This window comes from Pogoniulus pusillus, chromosome 6, assembly GCF_015220805.1.
Source record: "Pogoniulus pusillus isolate bPogPus1 chromosome 6, bPogPus1.pri, whole genome shotgun sequence".
Lineage (NCBI taxonomy): Eukaryota > Metazoa > Chordata > Aves > Piciformes > Lybiidae > Pogoniulus > Pogoniulus pusillus.
Genome location: NC_087269.1, coordinates 47647203 through 47674322, shown reverse-complemented (window position 1 = coordinate 47674322; position 27120 = coordinate 47647203). Strand labels below are relative to the sequence as shown.

At 39.9% G+C, this 27120-nt stretch overlaps 1 protein-coding gene across 5 annotated transcripts in view; it reads left to right on the top strand.

Annotated features, from left to right (window-relative positions):
* ADK (adenosine kinase) overlaps positions 1–27120 on the top strand; it is a 286608-nt gene that overhangs the window by 196330 nt on the left and 63158 nt on the right. For all 5 annotated transcript variants that reach the window (XM_064145545.1, XM_064145543.1, XM_064145546.1 and 2 more), the window contains one exon: positions 8061–8231. In XM_064145545.1, the coding sequence (XP_064001615.1) occupies positions 8061–8231 (171 nt within the window). The remainder of the gene's footprint in view (positions 1–8060; positions 8232–27120) is intronic.

Sequence of the window (27120 nt, the reverse complement as noted above, 5' to 3'; positions counted from 1 at the left end):
CAAAAAGTCTCTTGCATGTGTACAGGTTCTCCACTAGGTTTTGTACAGCCATATGAAATAATGTGACTTTTTACAGAATTCTTGATACACAGTCAGTTATTGGTGATTATACAATAATACACCAGTGGTCAATCACCAGTAGTTTCTGTTTCAGTGTTTACCTGTATGTATGACATAAACCATTGTGCTGATGTAAGCACATTTAGTTCATACTTGTTCTCTTCTTGGTCAAGGCTATTTGAATAAGCAAGGAATGGACTTGTTTTAAATGTTTACTTCTAGAGCTTTCAAACTGAGGATTAGCTGTCTGGAAAAATAGAATTTCTCTGTGCATTTGTAGTTACATAGATTCTCTCCATTTATTAATATACTGTAAATATTATGTGCACACCAAACTTCAATGAATTCAACATATGGTTGATGTTTACATAATTAATGAGATGACAAATTATATTAATGTAACTTGCCATACATAAAAAGGCAAATACTGCACAATTATGAGGGACCTAAACTAACCATACCTTACTCTGTTATGTCCTGAAATATTTACTTGCCAGGATAGGGACTCTGGAATTGTGCTCAAATTTGTGGAAACAATGATGAAAAAAAAACCTCGTTGTCCCAGACATCAGGAATAGTATCATTGCCAACTTCTAGACTGCTGCTGAATGTTTTGTTAAACAGTGATCCGTATGTGTGAGCCTACTTTTTTATTCTCACATTAATAGATGGGTTAGGCAAACCTAATTTTGATAGGGAGCTATTTTAAAAGCATGAAAGGTGAAAGAAAGAGTTTCCTTAATCAACAATTTAACAACTATTTTAAGATGCATTGCTTTCTCAGTAAGGATTAATTTGGTTTTCAGTGAAGAAAAACGTGTGGGAAATTGGTTTTGGGATACTAGGAGAAAAGAAAAGTGGTTTGCTCTGTATCATAGCTTGTTTGATTTGCAGCTTATATTTTATTGATGGTAATACCCTGTACTTTATAATACCTTTCAACACAGAATTTCAGTCATTTCAGTAATGTTAAGTAATTAAACCTCCCACTGATTCTGCCAATGGAGGTGTATTTATCATTATAACTATTTTGCAAGTGGGTAAACAGAGGCAAAAAGGGTTGAATTATTAATCAAAGTAATAAAACCTTTAGGTTTCTGTCTCCCAGATGCTGTTTAATACTTCCTCCAAAATTTTGTTATAAATTCAGTATATATATTTTTTTACCTCACTCCCTGAGTTTAATAAACTCAGGTAAAACTATCTGTGAAACTTTAGAGGGGATATAGATGTCTTTTGCTCCCTCACAGAGGGCCAGACTTTAGGGAGCTTTTCAAACCATTATTTTGGGATCCTAATTCATCTTACCAAAATGAACTTAACTAACTTTGTGCTTTCCAGGGAAATGGGAGATTTTTATTGTTTTTTAAAATTTGCTCTCATAAGTAAGGTCACACAATTATTTTGTCCTAAATACCTCTTGGGAGAACTTCCTGGAGAGTGCTTGGTTTGGTCACATGGTCTGACATTAATATAAATTGCTAATATATGCATAAAAAATATTTTCTTTAACATATCGTGTCAAATATTGGAGATTTTCTGCTACTGTTGTAATCTCATAGATACTTATATGGCAGCCATCAGAGGTCACTTCAGCAACAAAGAAGCTGTTCAAGTTTGAAAGCAATCCTCTCCTCCTGTCATGTTGGCACCGTCATAAAGGAAAATGTCACAGTCAGTATAAGCACTTTTACAGACAGTTAGGGTTTTTCTCTGTGTTACTGAAAACTGTTTGAAACTTAGCTTTTATCAAAACCAGAAACAGCGTCCACTCAGAATGATAAAACAATAGTTTACAGCTTAGTCATTTTCCAGTTATAAAGCAATACTTTCATCAAAATAAACAATGCATAGAGAAATAAGCCAAAACAATTACTCAGAGAAACTGTTGCATTCTTGCTGTCTTCTGATTTAAAGCAACTGTCTGTAGTAGGAACTGGACAAAAAGCAGTGGTTTTTATTTCATTAGGTAACCACTTGCTGATACCTACAAGATAAAAAACAGTTTGAAAATGCAGTTGATGCTCTGTAGGTACTTATTATGTTGCTAAATGACCTATTACATGAAGAACAGGTACATAGATTAAAGTAACATTCATGTACTTAACTAGTTTACAGACTGAATGTTTCCCATGTGGATACTTGCATAAAGCTTTTGTCTTTCCTAGAGAAAGCAAAAAAATCACTTGGAGGGCAGGCACCTTCATTAATAAATGAAGGCTTATTTCATGTTTATTTAATTTGTGGAGTTTGTTAATCATTTCTGAAGACTTTTTTCCCATATTGTATTTTAGTACCTTTATAATTTGATTTTATTCTGCCATAGCTCAGAAGGAAAACTGTAACCACTTCAAGGTAGAACAGGTTGCAAGTAAAAATGCTCAAAACCCAAAGAAAGAGGTGGGGGAGTCGCTAAATTTGTTGACATGTGCAACACTGTCAAGTATTGTGCTCAGATACTTCAGTGTTCAGACTGTTACCTGCTCTTTCAAACTCACATAAGTGTTAAGACAGATGAAGAGCTTTTGCTTTAACATTCCAAAAGGTTTCCTTTGGTTCCTGTACTGAGGGAAGATGATTTCATTGCCTTGTCTCAATGGGTGGGATATGAACTACAACCAAACTGTGCTCCATCTAGTTAAGAGGCTAGAAGACAAAAGTCTTCCAGTGTCTCCTGGTTATAAAGGCACCTGGAAGCCTTTTGTAACTTCTTCTCCCATGCAACCAGTGACAGAACAAGAGGACACAGTCTCAAACTGTGACAGGACAGGTTTAGGCTGGAGGTTAGGAATAAGTTCTTCACATAGAGTGACTGGCATTGGAATGGACTGCCCAAGGAGGTGGTGGAGTCACCATCCCTGGAGATGTTTAAAAGGAGATTGGATGAGGCATGTGGTGCCATGGTTTAGTTAATTAGAAGGTGTCAGGTTAGAGGTTGGACTTGATGATCTCGAAGGTCTTTTCCAATCTGGTTAATTCTGTGATCCTGATTGTGTCTGAAGCAGTTACCTAGCGGTTCATTTTCCATCCCAAGATTTGCCATGTGTTGCAGCTTCACTCTTCTGAGCTGTGGTATTTCTGCTAGACTGCAGCACATGAGACTGGTGCCAGAGCTGAACTCAAGGAAGCCTCTTATGCCCAAGTGTTCTGGTTGAAGTTGTCTTTGTTACATAATGTAGGAAACTTAACTGGGTCCAAAAGCTCTGGCTTGGTTGTGTCTGTTGTTTAACAGAGCACATTCCTTTGGCGCCTTAGCAGTCTCACTTCTTGCTGGACCTGCCAGCGTACTTGAAGTTCAGTGATTTCTGTAGGGCTTTACTGCATCACAGTGTTTATCGGGACTGTTACTGCAGAGCTGTCAAACTTGTTATGTGCCTGAGAAATGTCACTCCTTAGGTGGACGAGAGTGTGCTGTCGTCGTAATTGCTTCTTTATGTAAATGCTTGGGTTAAAGTATTTTTTTAGTAAATTATGTGTTCCTTTCATGTTGGCAGAATTTAATTCATCCTAAATAGCAATAGACTCACATATATGTTTCTAGCAGTTAAATATTTTGGTTCACGCTTGCGATTTATTGTCTGTACATTGTTACCAAATGGCATTTCAAAACCAGCTCAGAATACCGGGGCTTGAAATGCTGGCACTCATACGGTGAAGTTAGTTTCATTCCACAAATGGGAGTGGCAAATGGGTGTAGAGCTAGAAAGAAGAGAGGGAAAAGGTATTTTAATGGGTAGTAGGTTTGAAAATAATCCTAATTTGTATTATCTCTGCATGTTCTTATGCAAACGTTGCTACTGTGGCATTAAACAGTAACAAATTCAGAATTGCAAAGCTGTTTGTTAACATCTTGGCCTGAATTTGTCTAAATGTACACTGAGTTGCAGATTCCTGCTTTGGCTTTCAGGAAATACTGTGGCTTGAAAACAAATGAATTAATTTCAGTCCTCATTGTACAGACATTACATGTATGTAATCCAGACTAATTTAGTGCAAGTAAATTATTTCCTACAAACTATGGCAAGACTTCTTGGTTTGAACAGAACATCTTACACAGAATTACTTTTGCTAAAGCCAGAGCTGCTTTGGCTTTATGAGTTCCTTCAACACTCTGGTTCTCTGCTGCTGACACTTGACATCTGTGATTTGCTGGCCTTGTATCTCCTGTGCACCTGATCTAGGTGATCCTTGTTTGGCAAGGAGGTTGGACTCGATGCTCTCCAGAGGTCCTTTCTAGCCCCTGACATTCTGTGATGGCTAGCAACTGTATGAGCTTAGTGCAGGTCAGAAGAAACCTTTGGGGTCTACATGTGAGGCCTAAAAATGTGAGATGTGACTTGCAAAGACAAATTGCTTGTGTGTAAGCCCACCAAATCCTCCCAGTAATGCTAGTGGCTATGAAAAAAAAAATAAAAAAAGCTTGAGTGTAGCTGACTGTCAGCAGCCTGGCATATTTTAAAGGTGCATCCAAATCCTCCCAGTAATGCTAGTGGCTATGAAGAAACAAAAACGTTTGAGTGTAGCTGACTGTCAGCAGCCTGGCATATTTTAAAGGTGCATCTGGGAATTCCTGAATATTGTAAAAGTAAGATTAGGTTGACGTTCTCTCGTGACTTCATCTGCTGCTGTCATATGCATCTTAATATTGAATTTTAAAAGTTCTCTGAGTTACAGACAAGCTACTGTAGTGCCCACAGCCATGTGTCTGCAGTACACAACTGTGTTTTTCTTTTTTCTGCCTTTAAGGACTATATTCAAGTGAAAGGACTGCTTACAGTGCATAAGAAAATCACTGTTGCTTTTCCATGTGTACATACAAACATGCATATAAATAATTCAGTCTGTCATCCTCTTTTCCTGGTGTTTGTATTAGTTCAGTCTTGCTCTCTGGCTTATGGTACAATGGTACCTTCCTGGCACAGAAAAGAGACTCATTACATTTTGAGCACTACAAAACTGTGGCACATCTTGGCACAGTAGCATCTGGTATGCTCAGTCTCAATCAGTGCACACCAAAGGAAGACTGCATGCTACTGGTATGTCTGATATCCTTTAATGTTTAATAAGTTTTCTTAATACAATATTCCTGCCTTTCACTTTCTGTGACTGCACTGTCCAATTATCATATGTCCTTGTATGTACAACGTTCTTTCGCAAAGATAGATATGTGCGCAGTTATTTCGCATGCAACATAAATTTCCCAGGCTCTTGGAACTACTTTGAATTAACTGCCTCATCTGTTGATTCCATATATTTTACTCCTAGTTATTTTGAAGTATCTTTGGGGTTTCATACTAAAGAGGTTCACAAAACTCTCAGAATTAGACTGAGATGTGTAGGTGAGTATAGAATGTCTTACTGTATACCAGTGACACCAAGATACACTTATTCTTCCACTCATAGCTAATGTTGCTTAACAATTAATTGCTGGAGTAAGTAGGATTAGTTGACTTTGGCATTCCTTTGTATACATCTGTCTGGACCAAAAGCAGAGACAGCTGGAAAAGTATGAGGACTGTGGTTCTGAGGAAGCCACAGAGTGACTCTTTTATGAGTCCTGGTGAGATACAAGAAAAACCTGCTTGGTTTAGTGGCATTCATTCCTCTACAAAATTGTTGCATGCTGCAGTAGCATGGTCTGTGGTTTATCTATTTGTGATTTGCATTTAGAAAGCTGTGTTCCTGTTGCTATACTGAACATAGCTATAGTTGCAATTCCACTAAAACTAGAGACAAACTCAACTTAAATACCTAAGGAGAGAGGTCTAATTAGATCTCTTTAAACCCGAATATGTTCAGCTTATATACTGTACATTTTCTTCTACTTTGTTAAATCCACTCTGTGAATTGTATTGCCACAACTGGTTGAGGTTTTTTGTGTATGTGGCACTACAGCCTTTTCTGCAAAGAAATGTTATACTTGGCAAAGTTTTTACATGAGTTCTCATGCACATGGTTCTTCATTTCTAGATGTTTTAATGTCATATTGTTACTTAAATACAAAGATAGAAAGGTCTTGGAAAAAAAATGCAGTGATTTTCAGGAAACTCAGAAGACAGATCTGTAGCCTTCAAGAGTTTCTGGCCTTTACTTTGCACTATCAGAAAAGTAAGCTCTCCTATCTGCATTTCAGTACTTTTGTGTTGCCTTTCCAAGTAGAAGGGAATTGGATGGAGGCCTGAGTTAGATCTCATGGGGATAGTATTCAGTGTCTTAAATTACAGTCAGATGTGTTTTAGTTCAGATGAAGTTTTACACATAAAATTGGTAAGAAGCCTAATTGTTTGACCAGGTTGCTATTGACTGTATAGCAATCTGTGATTTATCCACAGCTGGCAACATGCTAGCCTTGAAAGGTTTTTATTCTGTGTTTGGAACAGTTTTTTTTAAATTCCAACTCTGCTCATGGAAGGCAAACCTAAAAGATGGTGGAGATTGCTATGGAGATGAGATGTTATGTAACTGTTCATTTAATTCTTCAGAATACAAAAATAGCAAAGAAGTTTGGATGTTTACAAGCCTCCAGTCATTGAAGGTACTGAGTAACTCCACAAGATGCAAAACATTCTTGTGCCCTTTGGTCTTTTCTTGTCATAGAGCAAATCGTGCCCAGATTTTGAAATCAGTTGTGCATGTGGTAGACCAGAGAGTAATGGTGTAAGGAAAAGTAAACAGAAAGACTTTCTAAGCAGTCTCTTATCGCTAGACTCTCCGTTATGATGTTTTTTCCAACAAGCAGAATATCTGGGATGATCTGCTAGCTGAAGTATGCAGGATAAAAATACATTTTATGATCTGAAGACATCATGATATGGTTAGAAAATGGAAAATAAAAATGCTTTCATTGTTACACTTTTAGAGTGTTATGGTGCTGATGTTACAAGTAGGTCTGAGATGGTGTTTCATTTATCATACCCCCCTTAAAGTTGTTTGTTACTGTGCCTTAGACATTGTCTCTGCTCTTGCTTGAGAATAGCTGCTATTCACTGAGTTTTGAGAACATTAAAATTGCATTTAGAGTTATAAAAATGAGACATCCAGCCCTGCTCCTCTCCACCGAGTGTAATCCTTCAGTAGCAGACTGCTGCAGCTTGAGTAACCCATGGGTTCACAAGTCCTGCCAGTAAGCCTGCTCCAGCATGGGCTTTCTACTGGGTCACAGCCTCTTTCAAGCATCTGCCAGCCCTGGGATGGGGTCATCCATGGGCTGCAGGTGAATATCTGCTCAACTATCAACCTCCATCAGCTGCAGGGGAACACCATAGGCTGCAAAGTAGTCTCTGCTTTGGCACCTGGATTGTCTCCTGCCTCTCCATTTTCACTGAATTTGATGGCTGCAGAGTTGGTTCTTTCACATATTCTCACTCATCTCCAGTTGCAGATGCCATCGCACAACAACTTTTCCCTATAAATGTGCTCTCACAGAAGTACTGCCACCATCATGGATGGGCTTGTCCTTGGCCACTGGCAGGTCCTTTAGAGGTGGCTGGCATAGGCTCTGTCAGGTATATGGGAAGCTCCTAGTAGCTTCTTTCAGAAACCAATCCTGTAGGCCATCTTCTACCAAAACCTTGCCCCTGCAAACCCAATGAATAAGGTAATCATTTTTCAGGCAAGGGATTTCGTTAGTCTCCTAGCTGTGCATGGAGGCATAATACTGGGCTTTGGAATTAAACACCACAGTCTGATCGACTGTACTGCTAAGAAGAGGTATTTAGAATTATCGTGTATCACCCTTTAGAACCAAAACGTGAGCTTTATCTGCCATGGGAAGGTGGACTACATGAGGTAGGGAGTTAGGTTTTGTTTTGGGAGGCTATGATGCTGACCATATGCAGATTCTTTGTCACTGCTGTAACATCTTAATAAAAAGGCACTCTTTTCCAGATGCTTTTGGTATGACAAAGGAGGGTTGGTGGAGAGCTTCTAGAAGCAAGATACTTGATGTAAGCTTCAATATGAAATTAGTAACATGCATTGATTTGTTTGGATGTTTGCAGGGGTTTTTCCTGACGGTGTCACCAGAAGCAGTATTAAAAGTGGCTACTCAGGCTTCTGCAAACAACAAGATCTTCAGTTTGAATCTTTCTGCACCGTTTATTAGCCAGTTCTACAAAGAACCTATGATGAAAGTCATGCCTTATGTTGATGTCCTCTTCGGAAATGAGACGGTGAGTCTTGCGGAAGTAACGGAAGTATTTGTACCTCCTGCTGTTTGTGTCTAGATCTCTGCTGCTTAGAGAAAGAGACGGATCCTTTGAAGTGTCACTGGGCAATCGAATTCGGGGTGATAGGACTGTGATATTTCAATAAAAGCAGAGGATGGCACTTGGCCCATTAGAGGTTCACAACTTGCTCTCTCTAATGTAGAGATATGTGAACAAGTTTCTCTGTGTTAAAAGGAAATATCCAGCACCTTGGCTGCTTTGTGCTTACTGGCCACGTGCATGATGTAGTCACTTGAGAGTTAACTTTCTGCTGGAAAAAGAACACGTAAAGGGCTACTGCAGAGCTGCTGAGGTTCTGTAACTTGTTCACATACAACTTCTTCTGTGATGAAGACGACTCTTTGGAGAAATCTGGGAGGAGGAAACTGAGAAATGGTTAATTGGTTGAGTATTGATTCTCATTAATTTTACAGTAGATAGACTGGCAGCTCATCTAAGGAAGGCTTAGCATTGTTATGGAACAGTTGGCAAACAGATTGTGTGAAATTCTGCCTGTAAGTCCAGTGTAATAGACCAAATGTATTCAGATTTCAGTCATTGTAGTGGTGTTACTTTCTGATTTTTTTCCACTTCAGAATATGCTCTTAAATGTTTATTAGTTTTCTCAGCAGAAAAAGGTTAACAAGACCTTTGGAAAGTGTGACACACCTAAATGAAGTGTGGGCTTGTACAGGAAAATTATGGGAAAGTGGCTTACTCCTCTGGGAGTTATTCCTGAAAGTGACCCAGGGAGCTGCACAAGCACATGTCAGTTTTTACACTACTGTCCACCTGTCCACATTAGGAACTATCATTGTTAAAAAGATAGGACTTTAAAAAATAAATAAAGGAAAGAAATTGGTGATCTTTTTAGATGCAGTAGGGTAAGGAAAATTTTTTCAACTATAGTTGGCAATAGGGTATTATTTTCCAGACATTTTGCTGCTGTTACCAACTGTGTCCTTTATTTGGTCTTTCAAATACAGTCCTCACAAAGATGCTCCTGAACATTGTAACTTAATAGCAGTATAATCTCAACCAAAAAAGAAATCTTGTCAGATTTTACAAATTAAGTGATTTCAAATGTAGCAAAAGTTAGGTGAAAGGGCTTCCTAGAAATGTCTGAGGTTAAACCTTGCTGGTCTTTTACATACATATTGTCCCCCATGAGCTCCTAGGAGTATTCAGATCACAGCGACTCATTAGGTGCTGTTTTTCAGAAGATAAAACTTAGGTTGGTACTTTTGTATATTTGCACACTTTGTAAGCAGTAGTCTACTGTACTGGCAATGTTCCCAACTTAGAAGGTACATTCAGACCACCTTAGTTTTCCCTGCCATTTCAGATTACTATGGTATTATTCACCTGCTGTCATAACGTAGGACTGTTGTGTGTATCAAAGTTGAAAAGATTAGCTATATTTTCTCTGCATAATTTCTGAGGCATTTTGGTGTAGTTTGGGGTTAAATATACTATTTAATCTTAAGTGACCATCCTTAAAACTTGGCAGTACAAGATACAAATAGCAGTGTACTAGCTTCTGATACTTTGTTATGTACACTAATCAGTTGAAATTCTGGTCATGTTTTAGTCTCTGCTTTCTGATCTACGATCTGGTCATTGCTGCTTCTAAGCTGTGGAAGTGCTGTTTGCAGCGGTTTATTTTCTTGTGTTTCTGTGTGACTTGAGACCACACTCTAGGCATGCAATACTTCTAGCTTTTGTAGCTGCTGATCTTGTGATTGTCAGCATTCCTGCTCTCTGTGTACGGTTTGTGGTACAGAACAGTTGCAAAGCTCAAGAGATGCTCATTCTGACATGTTCTGCCTTCTAGTGGCTTCCTTCTTTGCTTTTTGGGTTTGGGGTTTTTTTTTGAGTGTGTGTTTGGGGTTTTTGTTTATTTGTGTTTTATTTTGGTTTAGTTTTCCCCATATTTATTTAATCTACAAGTACATTCAGAGGTTTTATGTGTTTATGCCTTGATGGGCAATGCACCACTTCAGCTAGCTGACAACAACGTTTTCCCAATTTAATGTGATTTCCTTTTGCTTTTTGCTACATTTTTCTTCAGTTTTGCTAGTGTAGTTACATACTGAAAGTGCATAAGCTAACATATAAGCCAGGCATGCTATGTAGTGTGGTTGTTACTTTATTAGTACAAACAATACTGTTAGATACCATTTTTATTCTTCCCTATATTTATCTTCACTACACATTATAGACCAATGCAGTTTTATTGTTAAGCACTGAGCTATTTATCTTTTGAGTAGTACAAAAACATCCAAGAGCAGAAAATTCCAAATTGCTGCCATTCCTAAACTAAAAACAATTGGCAAAGTGATTTTAAATTACATCTTCTACTTAAAATTTACATCTGAATGGAGATTGGTTATTTCAAGTTTGAGCCAGATGGTAATTAAAATGGGCAAGTTATAAACCTCTCAGAATAAATGTTCTAGTTTAGAATGTAAATGCCAACATATCCTTGTCTTCAGTGGAGACACTGAATGCTGTGATAACAACTCATTACGTGTACCAATTTCAGCATTACCTCAGTGACCACTAGTGTTTTGATCATTTGTTCACATCCTTTTGTAACTAGCCAAACATCTTGCCTTGATTTTGATACTTATTAACTGTACTTCATATAATAAATCTAATACAGAACATTCAGAATAGGAGTAATTATATGTTTGTTGCTGCTGTCCAGTTAGGGCCATTCTGCAGACATTATCTAGCAATACAATAGATTAACCAGGTTGGAAAAGACCTCTAGGATCGAGTCCAGCCTATTACCTAACCCTTCTAATTAACTAAACCACGGCACTAAGTGCCTCATCCAGCCTCCTTTTAAACACCTCCAGGGATGGTGACTTCACCACCTCCCTGGGCAGCCCATTCCAATGGCAAATAACTCTTTCCATGAAGACTTTCTTCCTAATGTCCAGCCTAAACCTGTCCTGTCACAGTTTGAGACTGTGTCCTCTTGTTCTGTCACTGGATGCCTGGAAGAAGAGATCAGCCCCCTCCTGGCTACAACCTCCTTTCAAGTAGTTGTAGAGAGCAATGAGGTCTCCCCTGAGCCTCCTCTTCTCCAAGCACAGCTGCCTCAGCCTCTTCTCATAGGGTTTGTGTTCCAGGCCTCTCACCAGCTTTGTTGCCCTTCTCTGGACATGTTCAAGCACCCCAACATCTGTCTTGAATTGAGGGGCCCAGAACTGGACGCAGTACTTAAGGTGTGGCTTAACCAGTGCTGAGTACAGGGACAGAATGACCTCCCTGGTCCTGCTGACCATACTGTTCCTGATGCAGGCCAGGATGCCATTGGCCTTCTTGGCCACCTGGCCACACTGCTGCCTCATGTTCAGTCAGCTGTCGACTGAACATGGTGGGAGAACTTGATTATTGTCATTGCCTTTAATTTTTATTAAATTAAGGGTTTTTTAATAGTGTCATTTTGCAAATGGTTCTTAGCAATAATACCTTCCAAGCTACCATAATCACTGGATAATTAACCTGCCAGGATTAAGCACACTTTGCCTCAGGATGCTTAACTCTCAAATAAGGTCAATTATCTCCCGATAATAACTGCTTTGTCACAAGTTGCTGCTAATTCCTCTGTGAAAGCTTACCTTGGAATATCTATTTTACTACTCAAAGTAACTTTCAGTAACAGAATGGTCAAAGGAGGAAAAACTTTTAAAATGACATCTCTAAACAGAGTTGTTCTCTTCTTACGTGTAGGCAGGAGATCACAGAGATTCTGGAATTTAGAAACTTTAGTTACAGGCACGCTGAATTTCTGACCTACTGCCCGTGGCCAAACAATATACCTTGCAGTATGCAGCCCAGAGCAGTCAGTAACAGTTGAGGAGGTTAGGTGGAAGAGAAATCACACATCCTTCTGAAGCACAAATATGAGAAAGGAATCGAAGATAACAATTGTTCTCAGCAATTAGATCCTCTTCCTCTCTAGTGTAAAGAGCTGTTACTTCCAAACACCCAGTCTCTGAACAAATTAATTACAGGTTTGGAAGCTGAAGTTCTGCAAAGACAGATGTTTCTTGCAAGCTCATTGGGAAATTGATGTCGATGTGACAGCAAATACACTGAAAAGAAAGTAGGTTGTGTGCAAGACTCCTGTACTTTAAAAAGCAGTGATGATAGCTGTAGTGGTGGTTCTGGAGCTGCGAATCCTGAGCTTTAAAAAGATGGGTGTCTTTGTATGCAGGAAGACAACAACCATGTCTTTGTACCAAAATCACACATTGTGCATCCCTCATTTAAAATATTTTCAAGGGAGGCACTAAACGCTAACGTAAATATCCCTGCGAAAGTGTGTGGTTTGAACACAGCCTTAAACTTTCTAAGTCTTTACAAAGACCAGTCTCTTTAATGACATGGGAAGCTCTCTTGTAGTGGCCAGGAAAACCAGTAAATCTGAAACTGGTGCCAGTGGTGGCCATGCGGCTGGTTTTGAACTCACGTTTTGTACTTGTTTCAACCAGGAGAGTGCATGGGAATCCTGCTAATTTTTTTGTCAGGAAAGTGTTCTCCAGACTGGGATTTACACCTAAATTGCAGCTTTTTTAAAAGTTAAAAGATGCTCTATTCTCTTTCTGTAAACTAGCATGCATGTTTCTAAGCAATTTTAATTCTACACACTTTTAAATATTGCATGTGAAAATATGACACTGTGGACAGCTTTCAATCCTGCCTGCAAATTTTCTCTGCTGGATCACCACTTGGGACCAGAAGACTATCTGCAGGTTTAGAAATCTGCCCACAGCTCACAAGAATATTGAAGGAATCATAACCAATTTTATAAGATAAATGAGCCTCGTGGTGATTGTTTTTAAACTAGTGTGCATTCATAATGGCATAACTGAGTCAGTCTGAATTTACACCAGTGTAATTGCTGCTCTTTATGGAACCAGCAAATGGTTTTTCAGGCTACCTGAATGTCCTTTCACACTAGGGAATTGTCTGATTTTGAGAAAAGAGTCAAGAGCAAAGAGACAGGAGACAATCAGGTGGCTGGTATAATACAGTGTGTGGAGGAGGGAAATACAGTTTGGCTTTCAATAAATAATGCAAAGGAGAAAATCATTCCAGTCTCTTCTGTATCCGATGGGGTCAAGAAGAAGGGCAGCTATGGTCATGCCATAAATATCACCAAACTGTCACTTTTGTTTGAAATAATTTCAAGTAAGCATTTAAATTTGTTTTTGAATGTTTGAAATTAATTGTAGAAGGCAAATAGTAGATGGTATTTGAAACTGAGTGTTTTGGAGAGGCTTATTTCACTATACTGCTAACTTGCTATGTGTTACATAAAGAGCCCTTGAGAGACCTTTAGCTTACTGGAACTGGTTATTTTCAGTCAGTGATTGTTTGCAAGCTACCTTCCTTGCGAGTTCAACTTTTACATCTTTATTCATTTTGAATTAAGTTCAGAAACGTTAATCATCTTAATTAAGCTGAGTGTCAGTGTGTTGCATTCCAATTTATGTGTCGCTATTTCCCTTTCTGTTGAGCTTTTGGAAGTTCTCAGACACTTGCCCCACAGGTGAGGGTAATTATCTTCGTTTCACAGGCTGAGCGAGAGACTGAGGGTTGCACAGTCCCCTACAGGGAATCTGCAGTCAACCTAAAAATCGTAGTCAGGTATTCTGACCCAGTTTATTAAATGCACGTGGGAAAAAAAATTGCAAGGAGACATCCCATCCTCTCTTCTCTTTTAATAGGCAGAGGTTTTTAAGGTCGGCTGCTCCTGGTGTTTGCTATTCTAAACTGCAGTAAACAAATAGCGATTCCTTTTTATAAAGCCTGTATTTAAGATTCCTGCTTAGTCTTTGGAAGGAGCCTGGGAGTTAAGAAATGTAATTCTGGAGGAAAAAAACACTCATATCTTCACAGACTTTTGATACATGTTTCCTGTCTTTCCTAGGAGAGCTGTGGCATTGTAATACTGGTGCTTAATTTGTAGAATTAACTTTCTTGGTACTGAAATATCCAGTAAGTGGTGGCCGACTGAAAAAGGAGAGAGTTTCTAGCACTAGGGAGGTTGATAATGTCAATGACTTGTTGTAAAGATGTGCTGTGGGAAGGAAATAGCCCAAGGCTATTTCAGCTGCAGACACTCAATCCGCTTCTCCCTCTCCTCTCCTCTTTTGTTTTTTACCCTCCCTCCCCTGTGAACTGTAGTGGCTCTCTTAAGATAAAGATGCTTTTAAATCATTTCCCAACCTTGCATCCGTCTTTGATAAAAGCCCTGTTATCTGAAATTACATGAATCACTGTGGAGTTAATCATACCTTACACAACAACATATTTTGTTGTGATTCATTCTGTTTCAATTAATCATCTTATTTATCTACATTGTCTCAGCTGCTGCAGTGAAATTCATGAGTAATAAGCAAGTAATTATTTTACTACAGTTTACCTAGCACATTATGACTGAAAACAAAAATTGAGACCCAAGTATTTAAATGTACATTCAGTGCTGCTTTCAGCTAATGTCTAGCTATTTAAGCAATCTAGGAATCCCATCTCAAAAATGGCTTTCTTTTTCCCTGTTAGGGAAAACAAGCAGGTATTTAGAAGAGCAGCTTGTACTTTCCAACAGGCTTTGCTACTTAGAACTAAAAATATTTTCTGGTAGTCTCTCAGACTGCTTAGGGATATTTATCCTTCCTTATGTTATGCAGTGTTGAGATAGTTTTAAGATTGTGAATATGGAGAGAACACAGCACAAGACAGAACATGTCCTGTGAGAAAGGAAGGCAGATTTCACTCTATTTCAGCAGCTTGTGTTTTACTGACGATAATTGATAGCCCTTTCCACTTTGTAGCAGAGAGCATTTCATAACACTTCATAAACATTAAAGCTCAGAATAAACCAGTAAGGTGGGTATGTAGTCTTGTCTCTCTTTTACAGGTGGACAATTGAGAGGTTATTTGCCCAAGGTCATACAGCAAGAGCAGAGCCAGGAACAAGCAAAATCGAGTTCTAACTTTTTTTTTTCTTCAGTTAGTGACTTGATATGTCAGCTACTGAATATATTTAGGACAAAACTCACCTGTGTGAAAAAAATACTTGCAATTTTCAATGTAATATTAATATTTGTCTCTGAAGGCCTTTCAAAGGTGAACTGCATATGCATTTTCGATAGGAAGAGTGCTAGGGCAAGCATGTACAGTATACAACACAAATAATGTTAGAGCTGCAAAAATAAGATTGTGAATAAAATTTACTTATCATTTCATAAGAACTAGAATGAGGGCAGAAATGTTCACAAAAACTTCTTCACATCAGTGTAAATCCAGAATTATTTGATATTACAAATCTATTTGCAAGTGATAATGCAGATAAAATGCATAGGTTTCAATAAAGGTTTTTTCCCCTAGTCCAGCTAAGGTCTATTCAGTGACTCCACATTTCAAGCCCCGTTTGCAATATAGGTAGCCAGTTCTGACTCCAAGCATTGGTAGATCATGCTAAGGCATTTTGTACCAACATATGCTGAGGATTCTACCCCTGTTATAGTCCTTACAGTGAATTGTAAGGCTGCAGTGTCCTGTTATCCTCATGGGTGAACTGAAATGTGAGTACATAGACACCTGCCCCTATCACAGGCTCACAGGATATTAGGGGTTGGAAGGGACCCAAAGAGGTCATCGAGTCCAACCTCCCTGCCAGAGCAGGACCATGCAATCTAGCTCAGGTCACAGGGGAATGCATCCAGATGGATTCTCCAGAGAAGGAGACTCCACAACGTCTCTGGGCAGCCTGTGCCAGTGCTCTGTGACCCGTACAGTAAAGTTCCCCCTTGTGCTGAGGTGGAACCTCCCGTGCTGCAGCTTACATCCATTGCTCCTTGTCCTATCCCAGGGAGCAGTGAGCAGAGCCTGTCCTTCCCATCCTGACCCCCAGCCCTCAGATATTTATAAACACTTATTAGATCCCCTCTCAGTCTTCTCCAGACTAAAAAGCCCCAGGTCCCTCAGGCTCTCATAAGGCATGTATTACAGTTCCCTCATCATCCTCACAGCCCTCCGTTAGACTCTCTTGAGCAGATCACCTGCCCCCTTTAGTCAAGTTTAGCAGCTTTATGTCCGTAGCACGAGTGAGGTCTATGGGCTAGATGGCTGATGAATCACTGAGCTGGTCCAGCTTTCCTGGGCAACATGATCACTAGATCTGACTAGATGAGAGGGGAATATATGGTGGTACAGAGGACTTTGAAAGAAAAAGCATGATAACCTCCAGTTTCATGTGATCTAGCCAGCCTGTATTTAGATTCTCCCAGTCAGCATAGCAAAGAAACACAGTTGGGTGTATTGTCTGAGTTGAAGATTTAATTTCTGTTGTGTAGTATTTCAGCAATATCCTTATTAATCCTGACTTATGTTACAAATGCAGCCACTCAATATAGTTTTATCTCCAGGTATTTAGTCAAATGTTACTATGCATGGATATATTCAGATATTAGCTGCAGAGTTCTTGCACAGAGGCTTTTGTATGAAAGAGCTTGTGTTTGCCTAGGGAGTATGTATTGATGCTGCCTGTAGTTATACATTTGAGTTTGAACGAAATGTTCTTGATAGAGAAGAAAAGGGAAGGCCAGTCAAGGTGTCAGTACTAAGTCTGGGGTGGTGTTAAACACCCTGTGATCATGTACTCTAGAGTGGTCTGGAGGCTGCTCTTAAACTAAACAGCTCTAAACTAATTTTTTAGGAAAAAAAATGCTCATGGCTTGGATGGGCACAACTCTGCTGGGTAAAGCACTGGCTGGACAAAAGGGCCCAAAGGGTGGCAGTCAGTGGACTTAAATCCAGCTGGCAGCTGGTCACAAGTTGTGTCCCCCAGGGCTCAGTGTTGGGACCACTTCTCTTTATTGTCTTTAGTGATGACCTTAATAGAGACATAGAGTGTATCATCAGTAAGTTTGCAGAGGACACCAAGTTGGGTGGCAGTGTTGATCTGCAGAAGGGCAGGGAGGCTCTACAGAGGGACTTGGATAGATTGGATCTATGGACCGACATCAATGGCATGAGCTTCATAAGGCCAAATGTCAGGTCCTGCACTTGGCCCACAGCAACCCTAAGCAATGCTATAGGCATGGAGAAGTGTGGCTGGAAAGCTACTGGCAGAAAGGAACCTGGGGATGGTAATAGACAAACAACTCATTATGAGCAAGCAGTGTGCCTGGGTGGCAAGGAAAGCCAGAGGCATCCTGGCTTGCATTAGAAGTGCTGTGTCCAGCAGAGACAGGGAGGCGATTGTCCCCTTGTACTCAGCTCTGGTGAGGCCACACCTCGAGTATTGTGTTCAGGCTTGGGCCCCTCGTTACAGGCAGGATGTGGAGGTGCAGGAGCAAGTGCAGAGGAGGGCAACAAAGCTTGTGAAGGGCCTGGAAAAGCAACTGAGGGAGCTGGGGCTGGTTAGTTTGAAGAAGAGGAGGCGTCATTACTGTCTACAGCTACCTGAAAGGACATTGTGGAGAGGATGCTGCTGGTCTCTTCTCACAGGTAAATAGTGATAGAACAAGGGGGAGTGGGCTCAAGCTGCAGCTGGGCAGGCTTAGACTGGACATTGGAAAACACTTTTTCACAGCAAGAGTAGTCAGCCGTTGGAATGGGCTGAGCAGGGAAGCTGTGGGGTTACCAACCCTGGATGTGGTTAAAACTTGTTTGGATGTGGTGCTTGAGGATCTGGTTCAAGGGTGAACTTTATAGAATAGGGATAATGGTTGGACTTGGTGATCCTGAGGGGCTTCTCCAACCAGAATGATTCTGTGGTTCTGTGAAAATGTGCAATACACTGTAGTAAACGCAGAGGCTAAAATTAGATGTGCTTTTCAGCCTGTATGAGTACAACTATTTCAGTGATTATTTTAATACTGAAGCTGATGAAGAAAAATTCACACAAAATTAAATGGGTGCTTGTCCAAGAGTCAAAAGTGAGTCAAAGCTGTATTAGAGCTGCTATGGGGTTTTGCTTTTAAAACTTCTTAATACAGAAATAATCTTAAAAACAAGATTTTGGAGTTTTGGAATAGAATGGCAATGTCTTTATTAAGTTAACATATTTTTCTCTGCTATTACATAGCAGTGGTGTTTTTTTCAAAACTACAGCTTCAGCTTTGTTTCTTTTCTCATCAACACCTTCCTTCATCCTGCTTATGTAGCCCAAATAATATTTTTATTCTCTTAAGAAAATTTCACTTGTGACTAGGAATTCATGAGTAGTTTAATTCTGCTGGCTTCTTCCAACAGTGAAAGGAAAAGCTAGCGACTCAAACCCTCTCTGCTTTCCAAGTACTTCTGTTGTGCTTCCCTCACTGTTTGTAATGTTTTTAAGCATGTATAAAGTAAACAGCAGAAAAAGGGGTTTTCCTTCATGCATTTATATATGCATTTTAGGTATTTAGACCTGACTTTTGTTGAACTGTTCTTGATGAACATCATATTTTCATATTTAATTAGAAATTTATGTTAAGACCTTAGAAATTATAATACTGGGCATTCTCATTGGTTGAATTTACTAATTATACAATTTAAACATAATTTTTCCCTACTAGAAATGACATTAAAAGGAAAGCTCAACATGTGCTGTATGAGCACATGCAATGGATCATAAATATGCATAAGGCTTGCAGAAGTATTTTTTTTTTATTTCTAAAGAACTTTTCAAACAGCTTAGAAAAGGAGTAGAAAAAATACAGTTGCAGCATTCCTAAAATACTTGAAAGATCCATAAGAGCATCCATGGGTTTCCCAAAGGTATTAATTGATCTCTAAAACCCTGACTTATTTATAATTGTAAGCCACCCCATTTACCAAGATTTTGCATGATAACTTTGCAGCCACATGAGTGTGTCTCCTTAAGGTGTATTTTGAGGTACTGACTGACAGTAATCTTTGCTTAAATAAGGAGCAGTGTTCGAAGTTAGCAGAACTCATCTCCCCTAGTCATTACACTTTGTTTTTATTAACTCTCCACAGAAATGTTCTGATAAACCTTTGCTTTAGAAACAGATCTGTCAATACATAGATGGTACATAGCAATGTCGGAATGCTGCCTCATCCAGAAGCTAAGGTAGACTTATTCCTAAGTCATATTGTGAGCTACCACTGTGCCAACAGAGTGTTTGCTACACCTTCAACCATACACAAGATCCATCAAATGTATTGTGCATTAATAATAATATAGCACTCGACTAGACTATTCCTGTAGGTGTAAATGGAGTTAGACTTCTAACATCATAGCTGGAACAAACACGCTTTTGACTATGAAAACAGTACATGGTCAAAGTGGAGAGACACAGAGTGATCTATGGCAGCAGCTGATTGGCTGCTGAGAGAGTGGGCTCGCTGGACAAAGTTTCGCACCATGCCTGCCCATCAGTGTGAATCGTACTCCATTGACTTGCTGGGCATTACCGTTACCTGGGGTAGGTCACTGGTACATTATATAGGGACTAATACCTGTATGTCTGTGTGCAGATCAGAGACAAGACATCTTTGGGCATTTCGTATCAGGCAGAGAAGTATCACAAAGATAGCAGAACTAGCAGAGCTACTGGCCTGAGCTGGTAATTCACAGAGAGTTGCACAGCTTAAGGTACTTCTGAAGGACAGCACTAGCATCAGCAGATTGAAGTGTCTAGTTTGCAGGTCACCTGTCCAGGGTTAGTTCAGATGTCTTCAGCTGAGGAATACATCTATGCTCTTAAAGGATTATTGGCAAATTCCACTTGATACCTAAACATAAAAATACTCAGTTGGTTTGGTTTTGGTTGGTTTGTTTGGGGTTTTGTTTGTTTGTTTTTCTAAGACAAATAGAGGAGAACAGAGAGAAACCAAATGAAAACTGAAGTAGCTAGAATTACTTACTAATGATTACTAATTATAACATGATGATAGATGCTTTTTTAGATCCTTTTTTGGATCCCAAGTTTGCAGTCAATGTGGAAGCTGTAAAACAAAGTTTCCTTCTAATTTAAGAATTCCTTTTCCTTTGGAGGCCTGATTAAGTCTGGAGAGTCTAAACAGAAGCACTGTTGCCTAAAGATGAAATCCGAACCACTCAGTCTCCATCCCTAGTTGAAGGACTTAGGGAGGTTGGATCAAACTTCTCAGTTAATTACCTCTTTCCTACAACTCGTACAGATAAACTTAACACCTAACTGCACCACCTCTGCTTTCCTGCCCAGCAAAGTGAGATTTTTTTCCTTGTCGGAAGAATTCTGACACTGTATGGTGTGAGGAAGAGGAGATAAACTGTTATGGGTCAATATTATTTTTGCATCTTCACAAGGAATTTCTAGTGGCTGGTTCCATGTGTTGACACATTTGTTCAGTAATTCATGTGCCTTGCTCCTCTTTAGTTAAGCACATTTCACAGTTAGCTCAACAGAAGCAGAACGCTCCTAATTCCTGCGTGAGAATGTCCACAAATGGGCACAACACAAATCTGAGTTTAAGTTGTGCTTAAAATAATGTGCTATGCCAGTTCAGACTATTTCTCCTGTGCACACAAGTCTTTATTAAGAGAATGACTGACATGATGGATTACAGTTTCACAAACTGCTCTTCTTCAAATATCCATGTATTCAGACTGTCTTACACAAGCTACAAGTGAGAAAATAGAACTGGGCTATGAGAAGGAGAAGTCTAGGTCTGTGATAAAAGAGTTTTCATCATTTATTGGCTCACTGTCACAAGCCACATCAGGGTAGGCCACCACTGCCCCAGTGGTTAATGCTGCTTTGGGAAATCTAGTATTTGGCTTCTCAATTCTGTCTGTGTTGGTGAGCTGACCCCAAGGGACAGAAGGTTATTACCAACATTTTCGATAAGTTTGCCAGTTCTAAATAGAAGCAGCAGAAGGTTGAAAACACACCACTTGTGATGCTGTTTTACGAAGAAGTAGCAAGCTCTAAATATCCAAAAGATGGCTTTGTTTAGGAGTTCCCACGTAAAATCAGAGAAGATGTCTTCCAAATACCACACATTATTTGACTGGAATACTGAATGTAAGCAGCAGTATTTCAGAGAAGACTAATGTTTAAGTACATCCCAGTGGAGTGTGTGCTGATAGGAGCCAGCTTAGTGGCAAAGGATTTACAGCACTGGGTGTGCTGGTCACCTGGGATCCACTTGCACCAATTGCTTTTCACTAGGGAACGTTCTATAAATCCACATGTCACTGTCTCTTTAGAGAAGTGTTGCCTGCAGTACCTGTGCAGAAAGTAATCACAGGTCAGATAGAATATGAGTATTTTGTATTCCATGAGTAGCAAAGTAATCTAGTGACATGGTCATTGCTATGGTAACTATACTTGTGTAGTGAGCACTGAAGTAAATAGGTACATAAAACATGTATAAGTTGTCACTATGTAAGTTACTGCTGCCCTGGAGCTGCAATAATTTGCTTCCTTTAAAATCATTAAATCTAGCCATAAATACTTTGGTGTCATGCAATGGCCCATTATTTCAGTAAGATGTTAAGGCTTCTCTTACATAATATAGTGCAAACACACAAGCAGATTGAGTTATCCAGAAAGGAACATTTTGGAGAAGTAATGTGTTGGCTTGTAAGTAGCACTCACTGTATGATCAGACTTCTGATCCGCATGAAGAAAACTACTCCCAAGCCCTGATGCACCAAGGACAAGACTGAGCTGTTGTGGAAAGACTGAAAGGATAAGGAAATTTCTCCTTCTCTGGGAAATACAGAGCTTTTTTCAGGTAGAGAGCTCCATCAGATCTTCTTAAATCTTTCCTTTATTCTTTGTCTTCTCCACTCCTCAAATAATCCATCAACTTTGGCAATCATCAGTAAATTCTTAAAGAGGTTTTGGTCTCCTTTCATGCTCTACAATTCATTATAAAGAATGTCTGGCTTAAGGATGTCCTTGTGTCCCAGCTGAGCAATATAACACAATTGTTAAGTCTTCCACATGCAAACTTGTTTTGGAACAGTTAAGCGCAACAAGTTTAACACATAGCTTAATACAAGCATCTCACACATAGTGATGATGACCTGATACTCAGAGAGAGAAAGCACAGTTGTCTTCCAGTTCAGACAGGAGCTGTAATCCTGCTGAGCAGATAATTGAAGTGACTGTTCAACCTGTGTCACAAAATGAAGGCAGGCACTGATAGGTCGGGTGGATCCCATGGAATAGTTTCCATGGGTTACATTATATGTATTGCTTGGAACTTAGCATGTTGTGACAGCTACATTATGACATCATGCCAAATAGACAAGGATGGCCATGGAGAATGGAAGGCTTACATAGTTATTGCTGATGAGGTACAGCTGAACAAGTCATTGATAGAACATACTTGCACGTAGTACATGCTGTGACTGAATGAACATCCACAGGCACCTTTTTAAACTAAAGAATTCCTACTGCTGCAAGGAAAAAACACATGGCAATTGTACTTTATGTATGAGGAGAAAGCGTCCGCCTTAACGTAGCAGTGATGTTCTGCTCCTGTCTCTAATGCCAATAGCAAATTTTGTTTCTCACTTGAAGCAAGAGATTTGATGTGTTTTTACCATGAGAAATACTATATTAAGAACTTACATGTTCTGAATGTATCTTCTGGTGCACAGGCACTTTATTTATGAATCCACTAGCAGCAAAGTCCTTTACTACAGGTACCGACATTGGTTGTCTGCCCACGGATCTAACAAACATGTCCTAAGTAATTATCACAGTATCACAGTATCATCAGGGTTGGAAGAGACCTCACAGATCATCAAGTCCAACCCTTTACCACAGTGCCCAAGGCTAGACCATGGCACCAAGTGCCACATCCAATCTTGCCTTGAACAGCTCCAGGGACGGCGACTCCACCACCTCCCCGGGCAGCCCATTCCAGTGTCCAATGACTCTCTCAGTGAAGAACTTTCTCCTCACCTCCAGCCTAAATCTCCCCTGGCGCAGCCTGAGGCCGTGTCCTCTCATTCTGGTGCTGGCCACCTGAGAGAAGAGAGCAACCTCCTCCTGGCCACAACCACCCTTCAGGTAGTTGTAGACAGCAATAAGGTCACCGCTGAGCCTCCTCTTCTCCAGGCTAACCAATCCCAGGACTTAAACTTACATCAGAGTAATACAGGGTTAAATTCATGGCATGAACCACTAACTTCAGTCTTAAGAACTGTAAGTATGTTGTAAGAATTATGAAATCCATAAGCATGAACATAAACTCAGGAAACCCAGGGTTAAGTTTACATTGAAAAAAAATCCAATCAATTAATAGGGAAGTCAGACACATAAGTTACTCATAGATTAATTCTGTCTGTCATGCTACTATGAACAAAAGCATATGTGAAAAAAAGTTCTAATGTCCTGGCCGTGTATTTTCCAGCCAATCCAGTACTACAAAAAGTAAAATATTGAATTAATAGCACTGGTTATGACATAGTTTTACTACATGGTCCCCTATGATTACTGTTCTCAATAGTAACACTTGAGAAGACACAGCTCTTTCGTGGCTCTTGCGTTGACAGAGGGCCAAGTTAATAACAAGAGCAACCTACTTCTCACGAGTCTTACAACACACAATTGCCATTGCCACTGCCACCTCAAAGACTAATTTGGCAATATAGGGAAGCCCAGTCTCCTTTCCTTTTGCTCTCCTGCACAAGGCTTAGGCAAAGTATAGTGAATAAATGTGCATTCTTAGCCCACAGTCTCTTTTATTCCGCTCAGCTACAATTCAACAGTTGTTTTAAAACATAGGGAATACTATTAAAAGTTGCTGGAATTATTCATGGAGAAAGCTGAAGAGATTGACAGTGATTTTTTTTTTACTTATATGGCAACGTCTAATTTGTATTTTACGCTGTTTCAGCAGTCTTTGACTGTTTTCTTCAAAATCACTGGCTCAGTGGCACCATATGGAGCATGTTGAACTTAAGATACCAAGAATGTGTCCAAGATATATCTCACTCCAGTGTGTTAAAACATTCCACCCTGCAGCTGTCATTATAGGAATATAATTCATACCCTAAAGTTTAAAGAAAAACAGTGTAGCTTACTATGCTTACAAAAATACAAGATTTTTTTTGGTTCCAAGTAACAGTCAGTAAATGGAGAACTGTTCATCTTAAATATTGCTTTCTTAAATGTTTAACATTTTAGCTGATCATCAGCCTCTTTAATTCTGCATAATAGTGAAGACTGAAAACAGAAAAGAAAGAGTAAAAAAATTACTAAAAAGTCCTTGAGGGGCTTGTATATCCAGGCTTAGCATATCTCATCAGTACTTTCTTAATTTTCCCCTGATTGCATTTCTCTTTAAAATTGATACATGACATTACACGGCCAAAGTCTAGACTGCGTTTTTGTTAGTGACACTCAGCAACGTGTGACCATTGTTATGGCATTTCACTTCTCCTGATCATTACTTCTCCAGTCTTCTGGTTGTTATCTCTGTTAAAACAAGTTTCTCAGGACAGGACATGCATTTTACTCTGCTTTGTACTCCAAACACCTTCTATGAAGTTACCTGCTGTAGTAATAAGAATAGGAGATAGGCAAGAAAAAAGAACACATAATGGTTTCTAAAAGCTGTCTTGGGATGCATATATTACTTAAATGGTCAATTCACAAGCTAGTAACACAAAATGCCTTAGGGAAGGATCCACAAAACCACTGTAATATCATAGAATCAACCAGGTTGGAAGAGATCTCCAACATCATCCAGTCCAACCTAGCACCCAGCCCTACTCAATCAACTAGACCATGGCACTAAGTGCCTCATCCAGGCTTTTCTTGAACACCTCCAGGGATGGTGACTCCACCACCTCCCTGGGCAGCCCATTCCAATGCCAGTCACTCTCTCTGGCAAGAACTTCCTCCTAACATCCAGCCTAGACCTCCCCTGGCACAATTTGAGATTGTGTCCCCTTGTTCTGTTGCTGGTTTTCTGGGAGAAGAGACCAACCCACCTGGCTACAGCCTCCCTTCAGGTATTTGTAGACAGCAATGAGCTCTGCCCTGAGCCTCCTCCAGGCTGAACAACCCCAGCTCCCTCAGCCTCTCCTCACAGGGCTGTGTTCCAGGCCTTTCACCAGCTTTGTTGCCCTTCTCTGGACATGTTCCAACACCTCAACATCTCTCTTGAATTGAGAAGCCCAGAACTGGACACAGTACTCAGGGTGTGGCCTGACCAGTACTGAGTACAGGGGAAGAAGAACCTCCCTCGTCCTACTGGCCACACTGTTCCTGATGCAGGCCAGGATGCCACTGGCTCTCTTGGCCACCTGGGCACACTGCTGCCTCATCTTCAGCCTACCATCTACCAGTACCCCCAGGCTGTTTGGGGTTGTTGTGGCCAAAGTGTAGAATCCTGCACTTGCCCTGTTGAATCTCATCCCACTGACCTCTGCTCACCCATCCAGCCTGTCAATAATGTCTGTATTGTGTATATGACATGTTTTAGAGGAACATTATTTTAGAGAATTCAAAAACATTATTGATAAGATTTTTCCTATGTCTTTGTCTGTAAAGTCAGGAAGTTGTATGAGGCTCAGGAGAAAATGTTTTAGAAACCTTCTAAGGCTATCCCCTAACAGCTTACTGATGTATGTAAACTGATATGTAAGGCTTAATATCCTGGAGGTCTTCAAGTGCAGGCAGTAAGTTCTGTCTGCCTTGTTTGCAAGCCTGGGACGTTTACAGCATTGCCAGTGTCCTGTTTGTAGCCATCGGCGGACCAAAGGTGCTGATGAACTTGTCTTATGTCTTTAGCCAGCATCATACTGGGAGGGCATTTCTCATTTGCAGGGAGATTGCGGAGAGCAGGAACTTGGCAAGAGTTTTCAAGGGGCAGTTTATTACAGAGAGATGGCTTCTTGGGGTTGTTCAGTGTCTAGAAGGTGGCTCTGTTGAAAGAGAACAGTAACTGTACCCAGTGGTAAGTACTGCTGAAGACCTTGCTACACTTCCAAGATAGTGGAGAGAGGCAACGTAAGATCTGCAAAAGCGTTTGTGAAGTGTGGCATTAAAATGGAAAAACATTGTATGCTGCCATCAACTTTGCGCCACAGCCTGTTGAGGGGTGTGATATGTCTGAGTCCAGAGAAATTAAATGCAAGAAATATACAAGAAAAAAAGAATGTAGATAAGGAAATGGTATGCAAAGGTAATCATCATAACTTGTTATAGACTTGACTCAAACCAGTAGCAGGGTTTGGACATATCAGTGTAGACAAAATCAGTTACATTTCAAACAGCTTTTAGGACAAGTTGGCTGTGTATTTCAGTTCTACATTTGGGAATGTTATCTACATGAAGTAAATTTTTTCTTACACATTATCCTGACCAAGGGTTTGTTGTAAGAAGTCATTTTAACAAATAGACAAAATGGTAGCACTCAGAACCGTTGGTTGATTCTCGTTAAATAAACCAAGAAAACTTTTCTACATGTTGTATGAACTGTAAAATTAGAGAGTTCTAATTATCTGACTAATCCTTTCTTGAAAGTGCCAGCGTCACAGGATTGGCCACAATGGATCAAAGCAGCAGTCTATTTAGTATAGGGCCAGGACAAAGTAAACTGAAGAAAGTGCAAGTGTGTGGGGCAGTAAAGAGTTGGCTTCCACTCTGCAAAGGAAGCGTTGCAGGATTCTAACTGTGGGTAGCCATATTGTCCAACTATCCCCTTCTGAATTAAGCATTTTCCTTAGTGTGTTCTGTATTCTCTCACTCTGTATCTATCCAAATGCTCTCCAAAGTACCCAACTTCTGTTAGTTTCTGTTGCAGTATTCTATACAGTACACTTTGAAGTTCCACAATAAAAAGAGAAACTCTTATTTAAGAACAG